The 12,707-nt window shown below is 42.7% G+C and overlaps 1 protein-coding gene across 2 annotated transcripts in view; it reads left to right on the forward strand.

Annotated features, from left to right (window-relative positions):
• Positions 1–155: 155 nt before the first annotated feature.
• The window catches only part of dgkzb (diacylglycerol kinase, zeta b), a 48,636-nt gene continuing 36,084 nt past the window's right edge, over positions 156–12,707 (forward strand). Inside the window, exon 1 of one of the 2 annotated variants that reach the window (XM_030053437.1) lies at positions 156–1,031. In XM_030053437.1, coding sequence (XP_029909297.1) covers positions 835–1,031 — 197 coding nt within the window. In that variant the 5' untranslated portion in view covers positions 156–834. The remainder of the gene's footprint in view (positions 1,032–12,707) is intronic. The other variant, XM_030053438.1, reaches the window with a different exon arrangement.

Genomic DNA, 12,707 nt, shown 5'->3' on the forward strand with positions numbered 1-12,707 from the left:
AAATTAGTTCATTTCCTTCTCCTTTTTTTAGACTCCTCAGCAGCTGCTTAATTTCTGCTGCACCAGTAGGTGGCAATGCGTTCACATTCTACCCTAAACCAATGAGAGTGGAAAGAGCTGAAGGTGGGAGGGACAAAGAAAAAAGAGAGGGAGAGCCATAGAAATGAGTGGGAGATAAAAGTAAAGAGAAGAGAGTGAGAGGAGAGACAGATGACTCTGGGACGAGAAAACAGAAGTATGAAGACGAGAAGCAACAGGTAGGCAGACAGAAGCAGAGCGAGAGAGACAGCAACAGCTCCTTTTACAGCTTCTGGTTTCACCAGGGCTTGAAACTTCCTGGATTGCCTGTGAGCGTGTCTGCTGCTGTGTTTTGAGGAGAGAAAGAAGAGCCTTGTTCAGAGAGCATGAGGAGGAGAGCAGGGAGAGAGGCTTCCTCAGGCAGGGAGTGTTAGGAGAAGGAAGGAAGGAAACCAGTTGGAGAAAAGCAGCCCCCCCCCCCCCCTCCCCCTTTCTTCTCCTCTAACCCACAGAGGAGAGGAGCTGATTTTGTTTTGAATGCTGCCATTTCCTGGTGAAAACTGAAACTCAGTAGAACAATCAGCAGACTGCCGTTCAGCTTGAATAGGTGCGAGAAAAAACTTAAGAGAGACACGGAAGACTTAAAATTTTGTTTCCTGTTTCTTGGCCCCCCCCCCCCCTGCACCTCCTCGCCTGTTTTGAGATAGAAGTCACTCATGGAAGCTACCAGCTGCTGAGGCGGGTGGCTGGTAGAATGGCTTGCTGCTGGATGGACTGCATGAGCTTTCTGCTGAGTTTGTGAGGGAACCAGCAGCCATGGAGCAGCCTGAGGAGGATCAGCCTCCTCAGCACGACACCTCGCTCCAGGATGGAGAGGAGCCCTTCACCTCCACCTCGGTCGCCTCCTCCTCCTCCTCCTCGTCCTCCAACACCGAGCTACCCTCAGTTCCCCCTGCTCCCCGCTGCCTCCACACCAGCAGGACCTTCACCGGCCTGCGGATCTTCTGCAGGAGGTGAGTGTCTTCTTCTGGCTTCAGCTGCCTACTCACACACAAGGCGGCTCAGTGCAGCTGACATCGGCCGCTTTCCTTGTTGACCCTGGTGAAATGCACATGGAGATGCACAGAAAACCCATACCCATTGTGCTACTCTGTATCACTACAATTACAATGCAAACGCAATTGCAAAATGACAATAGTGATGCGACCTATAGTCGGTACATGAAAGCTTTTTATTTGTTGCTCACTTGGTGTCTGGTATGTCTTTTCTGGAAAAAAAAAATTCTGCTGCACAGGAAGTGATGCATTTTGAATTTCCAGCAGCACTAACAGTGCCTTGTTGGGAATAAATAGAGGAAGAACTCACTTGTCTGCATGAATGGCGATTGTAACCACGGCTGAACGGGCACACAAGGGGCTCAAACTTAAACTTAAGTCCTCAACTGAAAGTCCAAGGAAAAAGAGGCAGGTTAGGAAGGTGAGCTGCTAAAATGGAAACAACTTAGACAATAGCAACTAGAGTGAAGCTTGGAGTTGTTTTTCTAAAGATGAAAAAGCTCTCCCGAGATGAGCAGTGATGATGAAGAGGGATGCAGATTTGGCTCTTTATTTCCTGTTGGACTGATAGGTTTTGCTGTCGTTAATTAGCCACAGCCTACACTGAGCAACTTTAATTATTTTAGCTGGCAGAGCAATGATCGTAACCAGATTATCACTTTAATACTATGTCTTGTCTTGATTTCACTGAGACAAACTGGCAACATCTGCGGGAGCCTCAGTAGTGTTAGTGCAATAAGAGAACATGTGAGTGTTCCCAGCACCAGCCTCCCAGTTTCAAAACACCAGCAGGTCACACCGAGGCAGTTTGGCCTCAGAGAGCTGTGCTCTTTCAGCCACAGTTAACTGTCTGACTTCCTCTTTCATCCACCGGGGCCTGTGAGTAATACATCACTTTATGTCTTAGTCAGTGCTGCTCACTGTCTGTTGCCCTCTTGGACAGAGACAGTCCATTTGATGAGGCTCACAATGAAGCAGAAACAAACGTCAGTCCCTCCTGATGTCTTTTACTCAGCCCGGTCCGCATGAACCAGCACAGTGTTAGCTATTCTCCGCTGTAAAGGGTAACAAGTGCATCAAGTCTGGCCTGGGCCGTTTGCAGCATGTCACCCTTCTTTCTACCCTGCCTTTCCTGTCTCTCTCTACTGTCACTATCAAATAAAAAAAGCATATTCAGATTTAATAAGGTGGTTAGATTAATCTCCCCGTGATCTCCCATGGTCCTCTAATTATAGCTGCTATTAATGGATTGGCAGAGCAATTAATTAAAAGCTGTCATTTTTAGGGCCTTGTGGGAATAATTCACTCCAGAGGGGAGAATTCAATCTGCAGATCTCAAAGGAGAAAGGAGAGGAGTCCAGGTCCAGGAGGAGGACACAGCTCCCCCCCCCCCCCCCACCCCTCCTCCTCCTGAAGCAGTTCAGGGCTTTAGGACTGATTCCTCAGTCTATGCTGAAAGGTGTATTCACTGGGACAGGGCTTTGGTGTATGATGATATGAGTGGTTGAAAAGATTCCTAATTATTATCCTATCAGAAACACAATCAGTATGATGAGTGGACTTGCTTGCCTGATGCTTCCCTCTCTAATCTGATTAAAGCTGGGCCAGTGGGATGAGTGTGATGGACAGTAGCTACTCTGTTTATTATTGTCAGTCTCTGTGGCCTGTCAATCATATCTGTAGTGCTGCTGAGGGCCATGATTATGTTACACCAGTGATTCCATGTCATCTCTGAAGGGCAAAAACCTCCTAACTCCAGTTGTGGTGATTTTTCACGTTTTAATTTCCATTGAAGGATTGGGTGCTCCTCTGTGGGTGAAAAGATACCGCAGCCTCTGGGTTTATGAGACATTATTGAACTAGCCAGCTTGATGCGTTTTAAAAAATGTATGGAGCTCAAACTGAAACCAAATAAATCTGTTTTTCCTGAGTTCTTTTTACCTTTTAGAGATACTTTCAACCAACAGCGACTTCACAGTGGTCAGTATTTCACATGACTATATCATGTAAACGTACAGATTTTTGGGAACAATATGCCAATTTCTAACCCTCCTGCGTGTAAAAATAAATGTGGCTCGGGACATTCTTGCAGAAACAGAGAACTACCAGAGAGCTAAAGCAACTGACCAAACTAGAATAATTCACCCCTGCTCTGCAGTGGCTCTCCCATGTTACAAGGAGATCAATCTAATGTAGACAGCGAGCATGGCCCCAACATGCTGAGTCATGCCCATCATTCTAACTAGTTCATCCACATACAGGCCTAATAAACGTACAGCTTTTCTGTTGCCTAGAAATTTCTGATGCCTACAATGATGCAACATGTGGCCATGCCACTATCTGTTCAGATTAGCAGATTAGTGGCGTTCCTCTAATTCAGTGACCTTCTGTAACACAAAACCTTCTTAGGAAAAAAAATCCCCAGGAGTGCTCTTTTTTGCAACTTAAATCTTGCTTTGCTTCCCAAGGGAACAAAAACATGTTAAAAGTCAACTAATGGTGCTACTAGCAGCCTTGGCTCAGTTAATGAGTTGGTGTACTGGTTTCAGGGTGGAAAAACAAGCATATATCAAAATGGCCCGCAACTCCCAACCAATGGGTCCACCCCTTGCAGAGATAACAGTTTAATTGTCAGAAAATTACTACTAACCATAAATAATGGGCCTGTTTGCTTGGAACTGCTGGCCATCTTCAGTTCATTCATTCAGACCTTTATATAAGCCTCAAAAATCACTGAGGCTTCCCTTATTTACAATGATGTTGAGATACAGAGAAACACGTAAAATTAATCAATTCAAAAGAGAACAATACTCAGTGAAAAGAACTGCACATTAAAGTGATGTGGTTCAGGGGCTGTGAGAGCATTGATCATTGATCTTGAGGATGTGTTGTAGATAAATCCACCAAAACTAAAGGCAGTTCAGAATGAACCCGCAGGACTTGAAGCAAAAGACAGTTTGAAGAGTGAGTTTGGGACGGTCCTGTGGTCCACTCTAGCATTCATGTTATGTAGGGCGATGAATGTCCAATGAGGGATTTTGATCTCTCTCTCCCTATACACTCTGGCCTCTTTATTAGCACCACCCGTACAATCCAATCCTAACCCTGTTTGTCAGTTGTTGTAAGGGTGGATTTAAAATTTCAAAACAACAAATACGTTATATTGATATTGAGTGCATTATCAGACACGCTAATGTAAACTACTGAAATTAAAATTTCATTTCTTTTCATTTCATGTCTTTACACTGTGTTGACAAGTAGGCTCTATCTGAGAAGTTTTTAAGGGTGAAACAAAAATAAGTTTGTAGGAAAAGTGTCTAATCTTAAGAAAATGTTCCTCTTGTCTGAAAGACACAAAGTCTTTCCCTTGAGTAAGTGCTTTACTATATCTCAGCAGACAAATTCTAGTGGCTTCTCCAAAATATTTTGTGACAAGTAGGGTGACAAGCAGTCTTGATGATCTGACACTAATTTCAGCTTAGCTGGTAGCACCCAGCAACACAAGGGAACTGCATTTTCATGGTGTGTTGCTTCTGTAATTTTACATATTTCTCATCGAAATGGTGTACTGGGGAGCAAATGCTTAGGGCCCAAATCTTAAATGTCATAAATTTTGAAGTTTTCAAAATGAACAAATTCCTGCTACTGGGATTTCCAAGGAAAGGGAAACATCCCTCCAAAATCCAAAAATGCACCACATACCATGCTGCCACTTGTGTCTCTTGGAAAGTTATGAAGTTACAGGTGTTGTGACGGGCAGGAGAGAGGTGGAAGATTAAAAAGTCTGTGGTATTATTGGTTTGCATTTTTGTCTGCCTTGTCGATAGCATGCACTTAGATTGTAGATTTTTGGGGAATTAATTTAATTGGTGCATGAGTTATATGGAGGCTAATTAGATGATGAAGTGCCTTTTCATTCACATTGGCATGATGTTAGCTTGGTGAAAGAGCCACAGCTGCAGCGGGGCAGAGCTCTGTGTGGTTTTGGAGGTATTTACTCCCACCCAGTGAGTTGGTGCTGCATCACAGTCAAGAAGCTGGATTGCTGTTGAACAAGTCATTTGTCTTCTCTGGTTAGTTCTCACCACAGGCAACTGCTGGATCAAATATTGCCAGCTTGAAATGGACTCCTGCCCCTCCTCTGTTTCACTGGAGTAACAGTGACGCCAACGTGGCCAGGTAGCTCCGACAAGCTTTCACTCTGAATGTGGCCAGGTTCTCAGATGGAGCCAACCGTTAGCTTGTTGTCAGTGTTCACAAACAGAGGCATCATATCCTTGTGTGTAATGTTGGGGGTAATTTCTGTTCTATCTTGCAACCTGAAAAAAAAGGTCTTAAAAAGTCTTTAAGTCTTTAAACTGATGCAACCTGCAGGTATACATGTTGATAGAGGTTGTGTGGTGTGTAGTGATTGGAGGTTTGTCATTGTTTAGCACTTTATGAAGAACTAGGCTACTGCATCTGCCTGATTGAGAGTCTCAGAATGGAGACAGGCTGAGATGAAATGAAGTATCTCTCAGCATGAGGATCAAATTTTGAGATGGATCAAGATCAGACCAATCAGGCCTTTCATAATGACATGCTGACATATTAAGTTAAAAAGGTGGATCTGCACAACGAACAAGTTCTCATTACCTAACTTAATAGCAGAAGCCTGACCCTGCTAGCTGAGAGTCCCAGGGTTAGCAGCTGTATTCATGAGGTGAAACCTGAGATTGTGTGTGTGTGTGTGTGTGTGTGTGTGTGTGTGTGTGTGTGTGTAAGAGAGAGAGAGAGAGAGAGAGACTCGGCAGTGAGGCAGTCAGGACCCAGGGATTACACAGACCCATTTCCTGGGCTATCTTTGTCACTTGGCTGTCCTGTTTCTATATATAGTCTGGTCCAGGAGGGGCACTGTGGCTCTTGGGGAGGAAGAAGAGGAGGGAGAGAGAGGACGAGGAAGAAGGGAAGAGGGAGGAACAGAAGGGGGAGGAACAGAAAGAGGACCAGGAGGAGTAGGAGCTAGAGGATTAGGAAAAAGAGCAGCAGGAGGAGGAAGAGGAGGACCAGGAAGATGAGGAAACAAGAAAGATGGAGGAACAGAAAAAAGAGCTAGTGGAGGGCCAGTAGGAGGTAGAGGAGGAAGACAAGAAAGATGGGGTAGAAGAGGTTATAAGGAGAAGAGCGAGAGGAAAGACCAGGAGATGTAGGAGCAGGATGGGAAGGATGATGAAGAGCACCACGAGGAGGAACAGAACAAGGAAGAGATGGGCCAAGAGAAGGAGGAGAATTCAGAATCCAGGTGATTATTGATCAGAGAGGGGTACTAGAGAGGAGAGGAGATGAACCAGACCTCCTGACGTTACGTTATGGCCTTACACAGAGATGGAGGAAAAAGCAGCAGTAGAGAGAAAAATGTCAGAAGAAGTTGTGGTGGAGGAACACTTAACAGTGAGGAGGAAAAGAGGGAACACACAGATTATAGGGCAAAGATTAAGCAGGTTGAAATTCACCAAATATGAAGATGTTCTGTCAAGAGGAAAGAGCTTAAGGTTTCTGAGATAATTTTTTGGCATGTCTGCTTTTTTTGATAGTCACAGTAGAGAGAGACAGGAAGAGCAGGAGAGAGAGAGGGGATAGCATGCAGCAAATGGCCTGGGCTCAGAATCGAACCCAGGATGCTGCGATCAGGACTCAGCTTTGTAAAAGTGGTACACGGTCTTACCAGGTGAGCTGCCAGGGCGCCCCAAGCTTAAGGTTTCTCATATCTGAAACTCTAAAAGTAGAGTTTTAGTTCTGGTAGATTTTCTCAGAAGTCAGGGAATACAAGGACAAGCACACAGGGTGACACAAGGGTAAAGGAACCATATCCTTAGTCAGGAATGTCAGCTGTGCCCAGCAGATGGCCAAGCCACTAGATGGCAGCACTGCTACATCACAGCAATATGATTTCTACCATGAAAGAAATGGTAAAATGATGACAAATTGTGCTGCGATACATCGGAAAATGTCAATTTGTGGAAGATGGTACACTAGTCAGAGTAGGATCACATGCCTGATATTATGATCAGTATTGGTAGTATTGGTATTAACATTAGATGTATTAGTAATGGTGTGACCTGACTGGCTGACAGCATGAAAGCTGTCCTGATTAGCGTTCCTAATCTGATTCGCCTCCGTCAGTTCAGCTGTGCCTGCTGACTGTCTGTGTATTTACCACTGGGATCCTGACAGAATGAACCTAATTAGTTTACCCGTCAGATCTCCTCATTCAGGCGACTTGGTCAGAAAGCTGATACGTCACTCTCACCTGGTCTGGGGTCAGTTTTCCAGACCATGAAAGCGGAGTAGCCGATCTTGCAACTGGATGCTGGCATTATTTAAGGGGAATCCAATATGGAGGAATTAACTTTTTAACAGACTGGGCAAGTGTCTGGCTGTTGACAAAACACAGTTCCTCCCAGGGCCCAGATTTCATAGAGGATTATTGACTCCCAGCGTGCCCCTTCCAACATGACAACAATGAAGAAACAACCTCTATCTATCCTTCCATACGTAAACATGACACTTTTTTAAAAGGCCCCCTCTCCATTATGTTCTGATTGTAAGATAATGATAAAATGAGCTGCATTATATATATAAAGCAATATATAAGTATGATCCATTATTATTTTTATTATTAATACAGATAATCCTGTGTCTCAGTCCAGGGAAACAGTCAGTAATGTCAGCCATGCAATATGGTAAACGGTAATCAGCTCAGATGTGCTATATAAATGTACAATTGTAAATCTATACACAGCTGCTGCACATTGGTTATGAATTATTCAGCCATAAGAACACTCTGTATCGTTGTGATAATGCCTTGTCGTGTATACATACCTCCAGTATTCTATTTATTATTCCTATTTATTTCTTTTTATTTTTCTTCTTTGTTAACTCTCTTTGTTTTGTTTTTGAGTGACATATGTAAGAACTAGGCTACCATAAAGTGGAGTCAAAGACCTTGTATACATAGGCACACTTGGCCAATAAAGTTGATTCTGATTGATTCCTCCATTTACTCAGTCACTCATCTATCCATCAAATCATGTACCTACAGTATCTATCAATTACTTCGTCTATCTTTGATCATAGCGGCCATGTGCCCAGGCACTGAACTTTTCAATGGTGTTAAATTTTCATTTTAAGACTGAGACACCACGCGAAGATGCAGCACCCAAGCTCCATCCCTGCCCCTCCTCCTCCGCCTCTCAACAGCCAATCAAAACAGCCAGCCAACTTACCAGGGCAGGACTTACACGCTACTGACCTTTTAAGCCTCTGGTTACTTTTTTTTATCTAGTTTAAAAGTACCAGTGATGGCACCATTCACTTGACGAGGACTCTTAATTTTAAAGCAGCCCCATTGTAAGATTTTTTTCTTTATTTCTGTGCCATCAAATATGTGTAATGCAGACATTTCTGAGCTGTGGTTTGGTTTTTAGTGACTCATCTCAAAGTTAGGCAGCTGACAGTTAACTTCATGAAATGCATCACAATCAGACTTGGTCCTGATTGGCTGTGTTGGCCAGTCAGGGTCCAGAATTGTGTGAGGTCTTGATCTTCAGATTCATCCAGACAAAATTACATTCATTTGCAAACTTTATAAAGAATATTATTTGTTTCTGCAAACAAAACCATGAAACTGGAATAATATGGCGTCTATAACGTTGTTGTTATGCAGCTATAATGTTCAGTGGCATGGTTGCCTTGCAACTCACTCCATAGTAACAGCAAAAGCAACCAACAGAATTTAATTCCTCTTCAAGGGCCCTCATTAGTCAAATTTAAGAATACATCTCTGCCTTTGTGTAGTTTGATTTGAACAATGGTGGCAGAGTTACAGAGGATGGCAGCCTTACTGACAACCCAATACATTCAGAACAAAATGGTTTAACAAATTAAAATGCAAGCGCTTTTCTTGTCATTTTTAAGTGAATCCATAATGCAGCTGCACGCAAGCCTTGAAGTGTTAATGAAGAGTATTCTGGGATGTTGGAGTGGGCCGGCAGACCCATTCATCTCCCGACAAGCTGCCTGAAGTGAGCCAAAACAAAAGGAAATGTTAAGCTGCTCCTAGATCAGCACCAAGCAGCCTGTTGATATCGGCTGCGGCCCTCGGCTGGTCCCGGGTCAGCTGGTCAGACATGACTTTGACATAAAGCTCCATTGACAGCAGCCAGAATTCGAAATTCTGTGTGTGTGTGTGTGTGTGTGTGTGTGTGTGTGTGTGTGTGTGTGTGTGTGTATATGGGGGGCTGGGTGGGGGGGGCGGGATGCATGCGTGCATGTGTGCAGGTCTTTAGTTTGCCACTCATCTGGTTAAGTTCTGAGTTATTTTAAACAGCAGCTTAGTCTCTCTCTCTCTCTCTCTCTCTCTCTCTCTCTCTCTCTCTTTCTCTGTCTCTCTCTGTCTCTCTCTCTCTCTCTCTCTCTCTCTCTCTCTCTCTCTCTCTCTCTCTCTCTCTCACTCTGGTATCCTTTCCACTTGTCCTGCCTCTCAGTTTGTTTTTCCTCTTCATCCCTCCAGGACTGACTGAACACTTCCTCTCAGGTTGTATACAACTACCTGCTAGACTGCTAGACTGCTGATTTGATAGAAATCCAGTTCAGAGCTCCTTGATTGATTGTTTAGATTTACTCAAAGCTATGCTGTGATTTGTGGTTTTCTCCTGATGGAGTATTGCAGTTCATATTTTTCTGAAGCAGATACAGAAATACAGCTGGATGCTGCTGGATGCAGTAATTTCATTCTTCTAATCAGTGAATGTTTGATGTTAACCAACTAGATGGACAGCGTGTCTGTGTCTTGTGTTGACTCTAGACCACTGACTGTACGGCTGAGATCACAGTTCGGTGACTATTTGGCGGCGGTGTTTGCTGTTTTCAGTTAAACCATCACGTATTGCAAATTAGTAATTGGTTTGTTATCTTAAAGGCCTCCTTGCACCTCTGCAGGTTTGAAGAACATGCGCTGCATTCTGATTTCAAAACAAACAGTGTGTAATATCGGAGGAAAGTTGAGGTGGATGGCTTTGCAGACTCACCATCAAGTTCTTTTCTTTTTTTTTTTTTGCCATATTTCCCACTAGAATCAAGCTTGCTGAATCAATAATCAATAATTAGTCCTCTTTTAACTGAAGTCAACTGCTGAGATTTTAGGTAATTATCAGAAAATCACTGCACTACTGTATGTGGGTGGATGACAGAGGATGATGTTAAATCACCAGGAATGTGTGTATAATGCACAGTTCTTCATAAAAGACTATTTGTTGCTAGTGTTAACACAAGCTGAAGCAGTAATAAGCACAGACCAGTGTTAGTAAGCTAAAGGGGTTCTTGCTTTATTGATAAACCTAAAAACTGTCTTTTGTTTGATTGGTAGTGAAGAGAGGCTATAGCCTTGTGTTGTATATTCATTTTGTGTGTGTTGAAAAGAGCATCAGATATTGGTGATGTACCTTGCATTTCTGGATCCATTCTGTTGCTTGCTGGTGTATTTTTGTTATTCCTGTGGACAGCTGGGCAAATGATGCAACATCACGCCAAGATATTTCCAGAAGGAGTAAAACACACTGGCCAGAGTGTGTACTCAGTTTAACTTACCAAGGAGTTGCAGCTGGGGGGTGATATTAGAAAGGAAAGGATGGCAACTTGTTTCCTAGTGACGTGTGATTGACCCTGATTGAGGGATTATGCTCTCCTTTTTCATGTTGTCATTGGTCAATCAGGAAAAATCTTTCCACACCCTTAGTCATTCAGAATGCACACAGAATCTCACTTCATAATCGCATATTTTAGTCTGTTAAAGTGTAGTTTACTGGTGAAAAAAGAAATCCGTTGCAATAAACAAAGCAACCTAAGACGTTTGACAAGATTCTTGAAAAAAAAAAAAAAAAACTTTAATACTAGCACAGCCAGGAAATCCCATTATATCCAACGGTTTGTAAGACACGCACTCTCAAAGGGAATGAGGAGCATGAGGCAGAGCATGAGGCAGCGATACAGCTCTTATGATCTATATGATTACTGAGGGTTGCAACAAACCCAAATCATCACCGCTGTACTGTTTTCCATGTTGCCAGATATCTTATTGTTGTGATCGTTTTCATTTTTCACTTTGCTGAGTGTGAGATATGAATAACTAATGAGATCAACTGCCAAAAATTATGTATAATCTAATTTCTAGCACTTTATTAAGTCACTGCATTTAGACATTTTTTTTTCTGGTACTGCCTCTTGTAGCCATTAGAAACCTAAAAATTATAAAAGTTCTTCTCCTTACTCTGAACAGTTTTCACATTAGGAGTTGTCTGATGTGTTGTTAATAGCTTTAATCTTTGCTGGGATTCAACCTTATTTTTAAGACACAATCCTGAAATTTTTCTTAGAATTTCCCTGGTCAGAGAAATTGACCAACTTGTAACTGGAAGCTGTGTCAATACAACCCCAGGATTTCATCTATTTAGATCTGGTGGAATATGGCCAAAAGGGTTTGAGACAGCATGTTGTTGTTGGAGCTGCTGGGATTTGGTTTTTACACTGGCAACAGTAGATGCAGGTCTACTCTATCAGTGTAGTGCACTAGTGGTTTTGACATAAAGTCTTTAAAGGATAAAACTGGTGTAATTTTAGTTTTTTTCCCCCTTTTGCTATATTTGCCCACAAAGAGTGTGAATTCACTGGTGTATTTTCCACAGGCAGAAGCTGCTCTGCTTGTTCTCCTGCAGGTTTGCTTGACCTCCTGGAAGCTATAGACTCCCATTGTTTAAGAATAAATCTGTTAAAAACAGCTTAAAGACCTAATGCTGCGTGATGTCCCACATGTGTATTATATGTTTTCCCTATTATGACTATATAAAGCCATAATAACTGCAGCTGAAGTCATATCAAAAGTAGTTCCATTCTGAGAGATTTGAATATGAAGGGATCATTGTGCGCGTACGCCTCCCACTCCACTTTCAATTTCAGTTTACCTTCTCACCAGCACCTGAAGTAACAGCATGCAGTAATGGAAAAAGTGAAAATACTCCCCGCTGATCTTGATAATTAGGTGCATAATAAAACCATGCTAGGAAAAACTTCAATCTACAGTGCGTGTTGTTCAGCATGATGTGTTATTTTAGTCAGTGCAGCAGGATGTTTCTGAGCACGATTTGACAGGTTTTTGAAAACAGTGGGAGCCCCTGACTCACAGAGGATTGGACAAACCTGCATCAGAACAGACAGTAGATAGTTAACAAAAAAATTACACCAGTGTTATCCTGCTACACTATGTCTGTGCATTATGACTGTTACTTTTCAAAGTAAACTTGTCACAACTAATCATGACGGACTTTTATTTGCAGTTTGTGCTCTTTTCAGAGACGATGGTTCACCGCTAACAGAGCATGCCCTGTCGCAGCCATAGAAAGCACCAATTAATATTGATGAATTTTCTTTGTCTGCACTGCTGGTGATCTGTCAGTCATTTGGCCACTTGCTTTGTTAACTTGTAAATCTGCCAACCAGTCATAAATATTCACATGGAAACTCATTACAATTGCTCACAGACCATGAGTATTGGAAATACAGTATCTAACAGCTATTTCATATCTGTTCCAGTTCACAGAA

The sequence above is a fragment of the Myripristis murdjan genome, chromosome 6 (genome assembly GCF_902150065.1).
Source record: "Myripristis murdjan chromosome 6, fMyrMur1.1, whole genome shotgun sequence".
Classification (NCBI taxonomy): domain Eukaryota; kingdom Metazoa; phylum Chordata; class Actinopteri; order Holocentriformes; family Holocentridae; genus Myripristis; species Myripristis murdjan.